A 15,153-nucleotide genomic window follows, 5' to 3' on the forward strand; every position below is an offset into this window, starting at 1 on the left:
GGTGTATGGTGTCAAGTTAGCACTACATACCATTTTTTCTTAAAAAACGAGAGCTATAAATTTTTTCTTTCCACAACAAATTTTAAAGCTAAAAGCTACAATTAATGCCGTTATAACATTTTCAATATCTCAATTCTATCGAGTAGGTGCATGGTGTCAAGTTAGCACTACATACCATTTTTTCTTAAAAAACGAGAGCTACAAATTTTTTCTTTCCACAACAAATTTACAACAAAAACACTACAATTAATGCCGTAGTTAACTTTTCCAATTTCGAAAAGTGTAGTGCTAACTTGACACACGTAGCGTTTCTTCTTTCTACACCGTATTTTTTAAAACGAACTATGCAATGTATGCTCCCTTGATTAGAACCTTAGTGGAGCTAAACAATATTCCAACTTTTAACCCGTCTCTATCTTGTGGAGCAGTTCTTAGTTTATTATACAACTATTTTAACTAGTACTTCTGAATTACAGTCAGTCAATGAAGTTTAGGTACAGCGAATTTTTTACAATACGGGCAACTAGTTTTTAAATATCTTAGTTTTCGGTAATTTTTTATAAAAATATGGTCAATTCTACAACAAAACCCTCAAAAATGAAAGTTCCAAACCTTGTGAAAAATTAAAGAAAATTCTGCAAAATTTCATTCAAATTTTGCACTTTTTATTTACGCTCTAGAAAAAAGTTGAGTATGCAGTTTTTTAGCCCAAGTGCAAGTATAAGGAAGCTAGGACTTACCATTGATTTTTGGGATTTTTTTTTTTGTTGATGGTGTGGCACATTTTTTCCATATAAAAAAATTATCAAACATTATTTTATATGGAGAAAATGAGCGACACCTTCAACAAAAAAAAATTGCTAAAAATCAATTGTAAGTCCTAGCTACCTCAAACCTGCACTTTGTTATACTAAAATTGAATGGGCTAAAAAACTACATATTCAAGTTTTTTCTGGAGAACGTAAATAAAAAGTGCAATATTTGAATGAAATTTTGCAGAATTTTCTTTAATTTTGCACAAGGTTTGGAACTCTGATATTTGGGTTTTTTGTTGTAGAATTAGCCATATTTTTATAAAAAATTATCGAAAAATAAAAAAGTTAAAAAATAGTTGCCCGTACTGTAAACAATTCACTGTACCTAAACTTTATTGACTTACTGTATAGTCAGTAATGGCGATTTCGTTTCTACAAAAAATGTTGCCTTCTCATCTCATCTGCTTAGTGTTTGTGCGTAGAGGGCAAGGAGAAGGTTACATTTTTCGGTAGAAACGAAATCGGCATAAAGGCTCTGGCACATACAGCTATCGTGCTGCTTTGGCGTTGGTTTTGCTTTGACAGCTAAGATAAATACATACGTTTATATGAAGCAGTTCTCATAGGCAACGCTGACGCCACAGAAACACGAGCGCTGGTTAACTCGTGCCGTTTTGCGCGCGTTGACACTCCGTTAATGTAATTATTCACTTTTTACTAAGGCCCACTTGCAGAAAATCCACAGTAAAATATATAAATACAGACTTCAGTACCTCAGAGTTAAATGTTTTTATTCCTTAACCCGACAATGTCTTGCAGCACTGAAATCTGGTCCAGAGTTAAGTAATCCGAGGGATTTCTAAATTAAGTAGGCACCACTCTCTCTTTTTTGACGTTTGTTTCGATTGTTTCCGTTTATTATTTGAAATTGAATATGAAATTTCAAATAAAAACAGAAAAGCTAAATAATATGACAAATATTAAATAAAATATTTCATTGCTCTGCGAATTGGCCAGCGACATTTATTCACTGCATACGTTTGGTGCATTCTAATGTCATTTACTTTTCACACGAGACTGACCGAAATCTCAGAGTTGAAGGCAGAAAAATTTAATACGTGCATATGTATGTACATATGTATGAACATTAGAGTGCATCACTCTCCTTCCAAAAAAAATCGGTACTGTTTTTCCATTGGAATTATAAAATGTATTATATTTTAAGACGTTCACCAAAATATTTCGGAAAAATATTTAGATTTAAGCGAGCTGGAGCGATTTGAAAATACCTCCAAAAATGGAGTTTTTATGAATAAAAATAGTTTTTTTTTTTTTTTTTTTTAAATCCCCTTAAATGACAAAACGGTTTAAGCTTAAAAAATTTACATAAAAATATTAAAAAAAATAAAAATAAATTTTAAACGGAATCGTAATGAGATTTTAAATGCTGTTTTTTAACTGTTTTCAAAGATTGGCATTAGAAAAACTTGAATAACTGAAACTAAGCTCTTCCGATTTAGACTTGTGAGGTGTGAGGTATCATTGGAAGGTGTTTCGTCACCCTTTTTATTTCTTTGCTAATAAGCTCATTCAAAGGATGAAAGAGAAAGGTAGGATGAACGAACATCATTCAAAGTTAAGATGTGTTGGTATTTGAAAAAAAAAAATTTAGACACGAATGACTTTTTTTGCACATAAATAAAAATAGTGGGAAAATAGCTTTCTAACGTCCCCATATCCCATAATCTGTTTTGTCATCTAAGGCCCACTTGCAGAACAGCAGGTTATCTATTTAACTCGAACTTTACCGGTTAAATTGATAAATTGGCTTGCAAAATCAATGGGTAGGAGTAAAGTTATAGTTAACTCGTTAAATATTTAGCCCAGCAATTTTCGAAGGTTAACTTGCTAACCCTACATATGTCAATTCTGTCAGTACAAGAAAAAAACTGAGATTTCAAAAATATTTTTGAAAGCATATTGTGGCGAATACTGCGGCAACACAAAGCGAACAACGAGAAATAGGCAGAATGTTCGAGGAATGACGTAGAATGTTCCACAAAGAGAAACGTCATGTTGGATGAACACTGCGAACAGCGAGAGAAAGAGAATTAGCGATAAACTTCAGAATGTTCTAGAGTTGCCATAAGTGCCAGCGCAGGTATATAAGGGCGCCGCCACAGCGAAGTTAGTTAGTTACAAGTCAGCAAGCTACGAGTAAAGTGAGCAGAGAAGTGAGTTGTGAACAAGCAAGTTATAAGTTTAATCGTGTTAACAAGTAGTAAAGCGTTGTTATTCCTTTAACAAGTATTTTAAAGTGTTTTTACTGTATTAGCAAGTATTGTAAATTGTTTGTTGTACAATAAAGTTAATTGTACCACAATTTGGTCATCGTTAGCATTTATTTAACAATCCAGCGATACGAGCCGGAAGATATTTGGGAAATCCCTCAAGGCTTCGAGGATAATCGTAACAATTGGTGTCAGAAGTGGGATTGTTAAATAAATCCCGAAGGATAAACTACTGAAATTGGCAAAAATTCAGGATCTAAAGATTGAGGAACTCAAGCAGGAGTTGGAGAAACGAAATTTAGCAACCTCCGGAAGAAAAGTGGAGTTGCTATCACGGTTGCGAGAGGCTATGGAAAAGGAAGGTATCGACGTTGAGAAATACGACTTCCATCGTGAGGACGACGAGGCATCCTTGAAGGACAAAAGACAAGGAAGAGGATGCTGGTTCATCGAATGATGTGGAGCAGACATCAACGAAGCTTGAAGAGCAAGGAAAGGCTCCTTGTGCGTCAACGGCTATAGACATGAACATGTTATTGGGCGCCATATCACAGATTTCATCCCAGCTGCAAGTGCAGGAAACACGCATGTGATCGCAGTTAGATGAAAAGATTACTCAGCTACAAGAGAATTTATTCAAAAATAATTCGGAACTCAGAGAGACAGGATAAAATCGAGGAACAAGATAAAATCGAAGCGCTTATTAAGGAAAAACAGGACAAAGTCGAAGCTAAGGTGGATGAGCTTGAAGATCGTCTCCGGGGTTTGCAGTTGAGTCGTCCAGCTAATTCGACGAACGCTCCCAAGGTAAAGACTCCATCCTTTGATGGCACTATTCCTTTCCAGGTCTTTAAGCTCCAGTTTGAGAAGACAGCTACAGCAAATCATTGGAGCATGGAGGATAAATCCGCTGCGTTATTCGTCGGATTGAAAGGACCTGCAACGGAAATTTTGCAGACTATTCCCGACTGTGAAAGGTACATTTACGATGCGTTAATGGGTGCAGTGGAAAGACGTTATGGTAGCGAGCACAGGAGACAGATTTACCAGATGGAGCTGGAGAATCGCTGCCAGAAATCCAACGAGACTTTACAGGAATTCGCCTCTGAGATTGAAAGGCTGGCTCATTTGGCAATTGGAGACGCATCTGGTGAGCACCTTTAAGGGGTAAAAATCCAGAGGTTCATCAACGGAATGCGGGACATGTATACCAAGCGAGAGACGTACGCGAATCCAAAGGCAACATTTGCTGAAACCGTCTCGTATGCTCAGACGCGTGAAACAGCTGCGCTCCTAAGTAGACCAGCCTACAAAGCACATCGTGTGGAAGTGGAAGCACCGGAAGAGACAAATGAAATGCTGAAGAAGATTATCCAACTGCTGGGCGAGAAAAGGAATGGCTCAGGCAAATGTTTTAAATGTGGAAAGCCAGGCCACTTCACCCGCGATTGCAGCGCAAGTTCCAGTGGGCTCAACAATTCAGCAGGACGCAAACGCAGGGCTGAAGGAGACGAAGCCAACTCCAATCAGTCGTTAAACTGAAACGAGCCAGCAGGAAGGGCCGCGTGCTGGCTCCAGAAGTTGAAGGGCCCATAATCTCCGTCTCACAAATTGGCCGGGAAGCATGCAATCTCACTGTTGGTGGATGTGTGAATGCGCAGGAGAGAGTACTGACAGTACTCTGACTGTACAAAACACCGCACTCAGGACAGCGACGGGATGCCTCTTGATGTCGCCTGAACACCACCTGCACGGCGAGGCGCAAATGCTCCCGGTAAAGGAGCATAATATAATGCTCTGCAAGCAGTTCCTGATCGGGAGCCACAGAAGTGGCCACCCAAGCAGACAGCTGCTTGCAGAGGAGCCCTCGCCTAGGCACGTCAGGAGGCATCTATATGAACTAACGGACGAAGTCCAGAGGTTCATTAAGCAACCTCTGGACCCGACAGCTTACAGACAGGCCCTGAACGGCATTCACAGGGACTCAGTCTCGAGTTATGTAGACTCTAGACCTGTGAATGCCGTTCTAGGCATACCACCCCCGGACATAGACGAGACGGAGCTTCATCTGCCTCGGGAGACACGCACTACACTCGGACAACTTCGCTCCGGCTACTGCAGCAGGTTAAACTCCTACTTGAGTAGGCTGAATGAGGATGTGCCGAACGAATGTCCGGCATGCGGAGAGACCCCACATGACTCCAAACATCTCTTCGCATGCCCGGCAAACCCGACATCCCTAACGGCCTTGTCCCTATGGGCAAACCCCGCAGAAGCTGCACGCTTCCTAGGGTTGCCGTTAGTGGAACTTGACGACAACGACTGAGATACCAACCGACCTGGGCGGGGTTGTTGTAGCCGCTACAACAACAACAACAACAGTGGATACTGGAGCGACACATTCCATTATTCGACCGGATTTGGCCACTTTTTATGTGAAGCCACTACCTGGAGCAACGCTGCAGACTGCAACTGGTGAACGCACCCAAGTGTTAGGAGAAGTACCATGCGAGGTAATAATCGACGGTTGGGCCTCGTACACTAAGTTTATAGTGGCAGACATTGTGGATGAAGTCATCATCGGCGTGGATTTCTTACTTGGCCAAGGCATGAAGATTGACCTCCTGACAGATCGTCACAGGAAAGTGCCACTTAAGAGTTGGTTACGACAGCCAGTACTGCAGCAAACGGTTAGTCTTAGAGGAAGTGTCGTAAATTCCACCTGAAACGAAAGCGGTTAGTTGGGCGGAGGTTGGCAGTGATGGAGACGGAGTGGTTTCGTCAGGAGAAGGAAGCGGTTCACCGATACAGGAAAAGCGTGACGGTTCCGCCAGCTCAGTGAAGAAGGGGTCGCAGCAAGGAAGTGGTCATGGCAAGGCAGGCAGTGTTTCCGGCAGGAGGAAAGCCGGTAAACCACGTTGCAATGGTGATAAGCCGGTGGCCGGAAATGGAAGCGGCTGTGGAAGCAGTAGGCGCGCTTTGAAGTGTCCCGTAAAAGGTGGTCGGCAAAGGCGAGCAGTTAAGCCGGAAGCCAAGGTTGAGATTATACATGTCCGGTCAATGAAGTTAGGATCGGCGGAAGAGCGAGATACGAAACGACGGCGAAAGCTTCAACGTAAGGATCCTTATGTAACAAGATGTGCTAAGGGCAGTGCAGCACGAAGGCGGGAGTCTGGGTGCCATGGACAGATGATGCGGCATATATCTGGCGAAAAGGGTGCCCACGAGAAGAGACATGGTCTGGTCACCACCCGTGGCCGGCAGAAGCACGACCATGTGAGATGGTGCACTCCCGGAGATAAGCCGGAAGCAATGTCCAGTAACGCATTATGGTTGTACATGTCGCAGCAGAAGAAAAGCCTTACCTACAAGCAAAGACTTGACTGGAAAGATCCGTTTGACAAACGGCTGAAGGACGCAGTGCATCGAATCCAGACAAGGGGAGACCGAGGACCAAGATGAAAGTGGTCCACTTGGAAAGACTTGCAGCGGTTGGAGCGGCAAGTATGTCTGATCGGGACGATGACTTAGGTGGAGCGCAGTGTGGCGAATACTGCGGCAACACAAAGCGAACAACGAGAAATAGGCAGAATGTTCGAGGAATGACGTAGAATGTTCCACAAAGAGAAACGTCAAGTTGGATGAACACTGCGAACAGCGAGAGACAGAGAATGAGCGATAAACTTCAGAATGTTCTAGAGTTGCCATAAGTGCCAGCGCAGGTATATAAGGGCGCCGCCACAGCGAAGTTAGTTAGTTACAAGTCAGCAAGCTACGAGTAAAGTGAGCAGAGAAGTGAGTTGCGAACAAGCAAGTTATTAGTTTAATCGTGTTAACAAGTAGTAAAGCGTTGTTATTCCTTTAACAAGTATTGTTAAGTGTTTTTACTGTATTAGCAAGTATTGTAAATTGTTTGTTGTACAATAAAGTTAATTGTACTACAATTTGGTCATCGTTAGCATTTATTTAACAATAAAGCGATACGAGCCGGAGGATATTTGGGAAATCCCTCAAGGCTTCGAGGATAATCGTAACAATATAATACACACATATATATTCACATATTCGTTTTTTCCGCCTTAATCTCTGAGGTTTCGGTCAGTCTGGCGTAAAAATATATGCGACTAAAATGCACCAACCGTGTTAGTGGTCAATCCAATAAAGAGAACTTTCACAAGTGCCGCTGGCCAATTTACAATTTGTACCTATGTATGTATGTATTAAGTGTTTGAAATTTTATGTTCAAATTCTAATAAGAAATGTAAACAAATGTCGAAAAAGAGAGAGTGGTGCCTACTTAATTTAGAAATCTTTCGGGTTACTTAACTCTGGGCCATTTTTCAATGCTGCAAGATAATGTCTGGTTTAGGAATACAACAATTTAATTCTTCGCTACTTAACTATTTTAAACTTTTATTCTTTATTCAAGGTATATGAGGATTAACTTTTCTAAATACACTTTGTTTCTTTCTTGCTTCACCAGGTTCAGCAGTTCGGAAAAGAGTGAAGTTGGTTGTCTTTCGCCAATACCAACTTCACACTTTTCTACAGTACAGGGTTGCTTTATTTGGTACTCGGTACAACTCGGCCCACCTGACTATGACCGACCTCGGTCTCAAACTTTATATTACATTTATGTTTAGACTGTCTTAGGTACTAATATTTGCATGCTGTACGTTACAGTGTTCAATGTATAATTACTATACTGTACAATTCATCTTAAATTCCAACGCTTAACTGCTACGTATTATGTTACAGTGTAAGTTTATAGCCTATTATTATCCGTTCGACTCATCAACAGAAGCGACCTTTTCAACGTTTTTATCGACCCACTTTCGCATTCTATTCGCTTCAATAACGCCATTATACGGCAGCTGAGTTAGCTGGCAATTGTCCACGTCTCTTATGACATACCTGTAATTTCCTAAAACCTTACAACACTACATAGGGTCCTTTGTATTTAGGGAAGAATTTCTTGTTTGTTCCCACTACTGTATCTACATTTCGTATAACAACAAAGTCACCTACTTTATACTCCTTCGCCTTCACACTATTCTTCAGGAAATGACTTAAATTGTATTCTTGCTTCTTTTCAATAGCTTCGGACGCGCTCAATCTAATTTTCTCTAAATCTCTTGGAATGTTTTGATTTACTTTATCCTCTATGTACTCCGTAAACTCATCTATTATCTCGCCTCTCTGCTCGACCCCAAATAGGAGTTTGATTGGGGAACTTCCCGTAGTACTGTGAATTGAATTGTTAATGACATATTCCACTTGAAAAAGTTTACTTGACCAATCCGCATGATTGATTGGCTCGGTAAGCTTTCCCAACATTGTCTTTAAGACCCTATTTACACGTTCTACTTGTCCATTAGCTTGTGGGGAAGCAACTGCAAGGTTTGGCACTTTGAATTGGGGGGTTGTTGCAGAAATAACCATATTTTTATAAAAATTAGAGAAAAATAAAATATTTAAAAAATAGTTGCCCGTATTGTAAAAAATTCGCTGTACCTAAACTTAATTGACTGACTGTACATGTTTGTACATAAATTAACTTTTTTTCAAAAGAAAATATTTTATGTTACTACTCAAAATTATATTTATTTCTGAGCATTGTTAGAAATTTAAAAATTTATTTTTTATTTTGCTTTGTACTGCTCCGTACTTGCTCCTTTGGGGAGCAGCTAGCTTTCAATCCCGTGGGGTTTGAGCTGCTTTCCACATACGTTTTGTATAATAGTAAGTATAACCTGGCTTCGTAGGGATTTTATTTATTGAATCCTGCCATTTTTTAACTCAAAAAAAAAAATATTGAGTACAAAAATATGCGTACTAATTTGTTTATGAAGATGATATAATAATGAAAAGTGATTAGTGCAGTGTTTAGGTGTAGAGACAAGTACTCGTTATACCAGCTGCGGTGTGAGAGGCGATGATATTAGACGGCATTTTTTGAATTTCCAAACACATGTAATTGGGCTTCAAAATGCTGCTTGCTGTGACGTCGAAACATGTATACTATCATCGTCTTCGTGCGTCTTACGATAATTGACGATTTACTGATGCTTCGCTGGTATTTCGGCAAAGCAAATGAAATCAGTTGCTGTTGAGAGTTTTCGGATACAAAAAGTTTTCTTACATTCCAAAACAATGTGGTAGATTCAAATAAATAAATTTATAAACATATTATATGCACTTATGATCAGCTGATTAAGTTAAGTGACATTTTGACCAGTTTTGGCTATTTATATTTTTTGTTTATTTAATGTTTATCTTTTTTTTTGCTGACGGTGCTAGGCAATTTCTGCCTATCATTGCCAATCATTAAAAATTAACGCTATTTCTTACCACTTGAAATTTGCACTTTGAGCTACTAAATTTTAATGGACTATGAAACTGCATACCTAAAACTTTTCTAGAAATTCTAAATAAAAAGCCAAAGCGACAGAATAAGATGCTTTTTTTTAGAAATGATCTATCATTTTCTGATAGTCATTTTCTGATAATAATAATAATAATAATAGATTGGCGCTTACACATATGTTAGTGTTTGGCCGAGCTTCTCCTCCGACTTGTGGTGTGCGCCTTGACGTTGTCACACAAAGCGGAGGGACCTACAGTTTTACGCCGACTCCGACCCTGCAAAAATCGCGACTACTCCATGCATGCGTGTAAAGAGTACTCCCTGAGGACCAAGGAGTACTCCAAAATTAACCACAATTCATATAAAAAATATGGTCCAACATATTAACAATGGCATTGTTGTTATATTTTTTTGTTTGTACATGCTTTTGTTCTTCACTTCTCAAATGCTTTTTCGAAATTAATAAAAACCAAGACAAAAATTAAAAATTACATGTTGCCTTTGACGGAATTCGAACCCGAACATGCTGGGAGCTAAGAACTAACAGCGAGCATCTCTACACGTTCAGCTACAGCCAGACATGCAAATGTGCTTTCAAATGCTCAACTTCAATCACATTTCGTTAAAACACGAGCAGTGATCGGATAACAAACAATAAGCTGGCGCAGAGACACGAGTTGGCCGCTACAGCATGACAGAGGAACACTTTTGTAAGTACTCCAATTTACCACAAATAGACTACATGGTCCAACGATTTTTGCAGGGGAACGGCGATTGTATTTTTATGAGACTCTGTTTTTCATGGCAGAGATACACTCGGAGGTTTGCCATTGCCTGCCGAGGGACGACCGCTGTTAAGAAAAAACCTTTTTCTATATTTTTTTTGCGATGTTGCTTTGACTAGGGCTTGAACCCAGGTGCTGATGAGTGAAAGCGCGCACTGCTTACCACTACACCACAGCGGCTGATAGACATTGATAATTTTCGTGTTGATGTATATTACTTACTTTAACCAGCCATAAATTTAATAAAGAACGCTGCTTTTAATTCTAAAAGCTTCAGTGCTCGACCACCCTTTTCACCTTTTCAAAATGACTATGACACAGTTTGTAATGTCTTTTTAAACAACACATAACATTGCGACTCATAACGCGATTGCAGATCACGCATTGCGCACACACATCCATGTTTTCTATGCAAAAAAAAATGTATTTCCCATTCCTCCCGAAACATTTTATGTGTGTATTATTCGAATAGTTGCGCAGTGAAGTCTCAGCAGCAACTAATTTGATTTGCTTTGCCGAAGTGCTAGCAAAGCATCAGTCAATCGTCAATTATCGTAAGACGCACGAAGACGATCATATCATACATGTGTCGACGTCGCAGCAAGCAATGTTGTTTTTTGTTGTAGAAAATGCCCATTCATTAATGCGCAAATGAACAAATTAACAAAAAAAGAAGTTTCAAGATCTGAAAGTTTTTTAGCTTACGGTGGTAGAAGTAGTAGAAATATAATATAGCAAAAAAAAAGTGTTATCTATTCCACAAATGTGGTAAAGTCCGAGCACTGGCTGTTGAGCAAAACTTCGCTGCTTCGCAACAAGCGCATGTGTGAGTGCCCACCTCCGTATTAGAGTGGCGAGCAGTTGGTTGGTTAGGTTAGTTGAATACCGTGAACTTGTTAAGTCGCATTTACATATCAGCTAATAAATATACACGTATAGTAGTACACAGCATTACAGCATAAGAATTGTATTATTGAACCACTGGAAATCAAGTAAACGGGTGAGTTATTACAGTGGCGACGAGGATGGGATCAAGAAACACCGAAAATTTGTCTCGAGTTGAAAAAATGTTTGCATGCCACAAGTAGCGAGCACAAATATGGCGGCGGTTGCAGCCATTTTTGTTTTCGCTGCTCTTCGGGTTGACTCGTAAAATTCGAAATTGCTCGTTTCTGTGCTGAGTAACGAGTACATGTTTCATTCCAGATTTGCAATAATGTGACACATTGGATTGTTATTAGTACAGGGCGTACGTAAACGAGTACACACGCAAGTGGAAAATCCTTTAAATCAAAGTACATATATATATACGATTACATTTCAGATCAGATAGTGACGAATTCAATTTTGTCAGCAAGCAATACACTGAGGGCGACAAATTAAATTTTGTCAGCAACATCAGGTGTAACGACATTCCAACAACAGCATACACATTAATACGAGGTGGAAAGAAATCCACAAGTACAAATTTGGCAACTAGTACGTAAAATACGAAATAGAACTAATGGAAATTCGTCCATTTTTGTGTGACAATATAGACAAAGCCCTTGTACGGTCGGAATGGGAAAAGTGGTTTCGATCCTTTTCCCTATATCTTCAGGCCGAAGACATATGTAAGTGATGTAGAAAGGCCCACAACTCCAAGAAGTAGCCTTTAACATTCCTGGTGCTTTAGTCTAGACGAACGAGGAAGTAAACCCCTTTGAAGTATTGGTGGCTAAGCTTAACGAATATTTCTCGCTAAACGCAACTCCACTTTCGAGAGACACCTATTCTGGAATTTGTCACCTATTGAAGGTGAAAACTTCCATAAATACTTGTTACGTCTTCGACATCAGGTGTCAAAGTGTGAGTTTGGCAAAACGACAGCGGAAATAAATGAAATTTGTATTAAAGATAAAATTATAGACTCATGGGATCCAGTCGACCTGAAGAAAAAACTGTTAGAGAAAGAACAGAGTTTAAGCGAGATTGTAGATACCTGCCAAATTTATGAACAAATTTGCAAACAGTCGGGGTCAATGTTTGCAACGCCAGTCGATGGGTCTGTTAATCGAATTTCTGCAAAGGTGCGCGGGCCGAAACAAGACAATGATGAGTGTGGCAGATGCGGCCACAAGGGACATCTTAGTAACGACTCGAAGTATCCGGCGAAGTTTTCGAAATGCAACAAATGTGGTCTGGTGGGACATTTTGCGAGGAAATGTAAAACAAAGAAACTTAAAGGCACGGACAACGTACAAGGTTCTCCTAATAAGAGGCGCTCTGAGACATACAAAGTACGAAATGTGGAAAAGGATGAAGAAGAGTCATATTGTTTCAAAGTTTTCAATAACACATCTAGGGACGAAAAACTCCTATGCGGCATCGGAGGTTATACCATATCGATGATAATTGATTCGGGTACACGTCTTTACTTATTGAGCGAAAGTGACTGGGAAATACTACGAAGAAATGCAGTAGCGCTATGGAATGAACCGGAAGATTCGTCAACTCAATTCAAGGCCTACGCTTCAAATCAGGCTTTAAATGTTCTTCGAGTATTTGAGGCACCAATAACAGTAAATGGCAAGTCAGAGAAAATCGCTATTGTAAAAATGGGAGACGATGGTTGTGTATTCAACAAGTGGACTCGTTTGTTTTATTTTCCATGAGATACATGGCTTAACTAGGGTTGCTTAGTCTGGTTACTCATTCGCAGTATAGTAGTAATAGCATTTATGTCATATAGTAGTAGATAGTAGTACATTTAAGTTACATGTAAACATAAGTATTTAAGGATTTATTTTACAAATATTAATATACAACATCTTCCTCTTATATAAAAATATGTGATTCATACAAAGTAGCTATAAAAGCCTTAGTATCATTAGATAGTTACAAATCAAATCTGTTCGGTGGTCGAACTTTTCTTCCTTTTTTAGTTGTATACATTTCATTGGATTTATTAGTATTATTTGTTATGTTCGAATTCTCAAAATTAATATTTCTATTTTCTACAGCTTCCTATCCTCTATTTTCTATTTCGTTACTTTCACTTACATTTGTTGGGCTATTATTAATTGTATTACTTTCTTCAACATTTTCTTCAAGTAAAGGTTTTTTTAGAATATGTTCTCGGCTTCTTCTGTATACGCCACCTTCTATATCTTGAACAATGTACGACCGTGGTTCCATACATTTTTATTTCTTATACATAACTTTCTCCCCTTCATTAACTGGTTTTAGATTTTTAGTTTTCTTGTTAAACATCCTGGCCGATTTTTATTTTGTCTTTCGATTGCATTGCGATAAGCGGATTTATTTTGTTTCAAAATTTTGTGACATCGATGGAATTTTCGTTCTCAGTGTTCGAGACATAAGTAACTCACTAGGACTTGGCATGTTATTTTTTGGAGTTGTCCTGTAATGCAATCCGTTTTTTCTTCTAAACATTTATATAACAATTTCTTAACTGTTTGAATTGTCCTTTCTGCGAGGCCATTCGATCTTGGTAAATATGGGCAGGAAGTTGTGTGTTGAATATTCCAATCGGAACAAAATTTTTTAAAATCACTTGAGTTAAATGGTGGGCCATTATCCGAAATGAGGATACCAGGTACTCCATGTCGAGAAAAAATGGATTTCAGCTTAGTTACTACTGACGTGCTAGATAAACCTGCGTTTAAAAGCTCTATTTCAAAGTACTTTGAATAGTAGTCTACAACTAATGGGTATGTTTTTTTGTTGAATTCAAACAAATCGCAGCCTAATTTGTACCATGGAATGTCTGGTATCTCGTGACCCATAAGTTCCTGTTTAGGGTTCGCAATTCTGTATTTCATACAAAGCTCACAACATGACACTACATTAAAAATGTCATTGTTTATGTTAGGCCAATACACCGATTCTCGCGCTAGGCTCTGACAGCGCTGCACGCCCATGTGGCCTTCATGTATATTCACGAGAACTTTTTTACGAAGTAGCGTTGGGATCACAATACGATTATTTTTTAATAGTAAGCCATCTACAACTGAAAGGTCTTCTTTAGAATTATAGTATGGCATTACAGACTTTTCGACTTTTTTCTTGCTCGAAGGCCACCCATTTTTTACATACTTTTGCACTTTTAACATAACTTCATCCCCTTTTAATTTCATTTATATAATCTTCTGTCAAACCTATATGAGACATTAACAAATTGCACTGTAAATTTAATTCTTTGTTAATATCAATATTTGTTTCTTCTCTCAACGGCGCTCTAGAAAGCGTATCGGCAACAAATAAATATTTACAAGGCTTATATACGACCTGCAGGTTATAACATTGTAAACGCAGCATAAAACGTTGAAGACGGGGTGGTATCTTAAAAAGTGGTTTATTAAATAACGATACCAAAGGTTTATGGTCAGTTTCAACAGTAATTTGCAATTCGTAAACGTATTGGTGAAATTTTACGCAACCAAAGAGGATAGCAAAAAGATCCTTTTCTATTTGTGCATAGTTAATTTGTGAACTTGTCAAGGAAGCTGAAGCATACGCAACTGGATTCTGGTCATGAAAAATAGCTGCACCGACTGCAAATTTAAAGGCGTCTACTGACAACTTCAACTGCTTGCGTGCATCGAAATAAGTCAGTACTGGTGCCCTAGTAATTTCAATTTTTAAATTATTAAACTCCTTTTCATGAGCATCACTCCAATGCCACTGTATGTCTTTTTTCAATAATTCGCGCAAAATTTTGTTTTTAGCCGACATATTTTCTATGAAAGCCCCAAGATAGTTAACCATGCCCATGAATCGCTGTAATTCAGCTACCGAACATGGTGGTGGTATCTTTACTATGGACTTGATTTTATCTGGATCCGGCTTAATGCCCTATTCATTAAAAATGTGCCCTATAAACTTTATTTCACTTTTATAAAAATTCGATTTTGTTTTATTAAATTTCAGACCGACGTTTTTAGCCCTTTCCA

The 15,153-nt window shown here is 38.8% G+C and overlaps 1 protein-coding gene across 1 annotated transcript in view; it reads right to left on the reverse strand.

The window, feature by feature from the left end:
* The window catches only part of LOC118751595, a 25,950-nt gene extending 17,462 nt beyond the window's left edge, over positions 1-8,488 (reverse strand). Inside the window, exon 1 of the mRNA XM_036486414.1 lies at positions 7,983-8,488. Coding sequence (XP_036342307.1) covers positions 7,983-8,488 — 506 coding nt within the window. The remainder of the gene's footprint in view (positions 1-7,982) is intronic.
* Positions 8,489-15,153: the final 6,665 nt, after the last annotated feature.

This window comes from Rhagoletis pomonella, unplaced genomic scaffold, assembly GCF_013731165.1.
Source record: "Rhagoletis pomonella isolate Grant_MI unplaced genomic scaffold, Rhpom_1.0 Rhpom_scaffold_00828, whole genome shotgun sequence".
NCBI lineage: Eukaryota > Metazoa > Arthropoda > Insecta > Diptera > Tephritidae > Rhagoletis > Rhagoletis pomonella.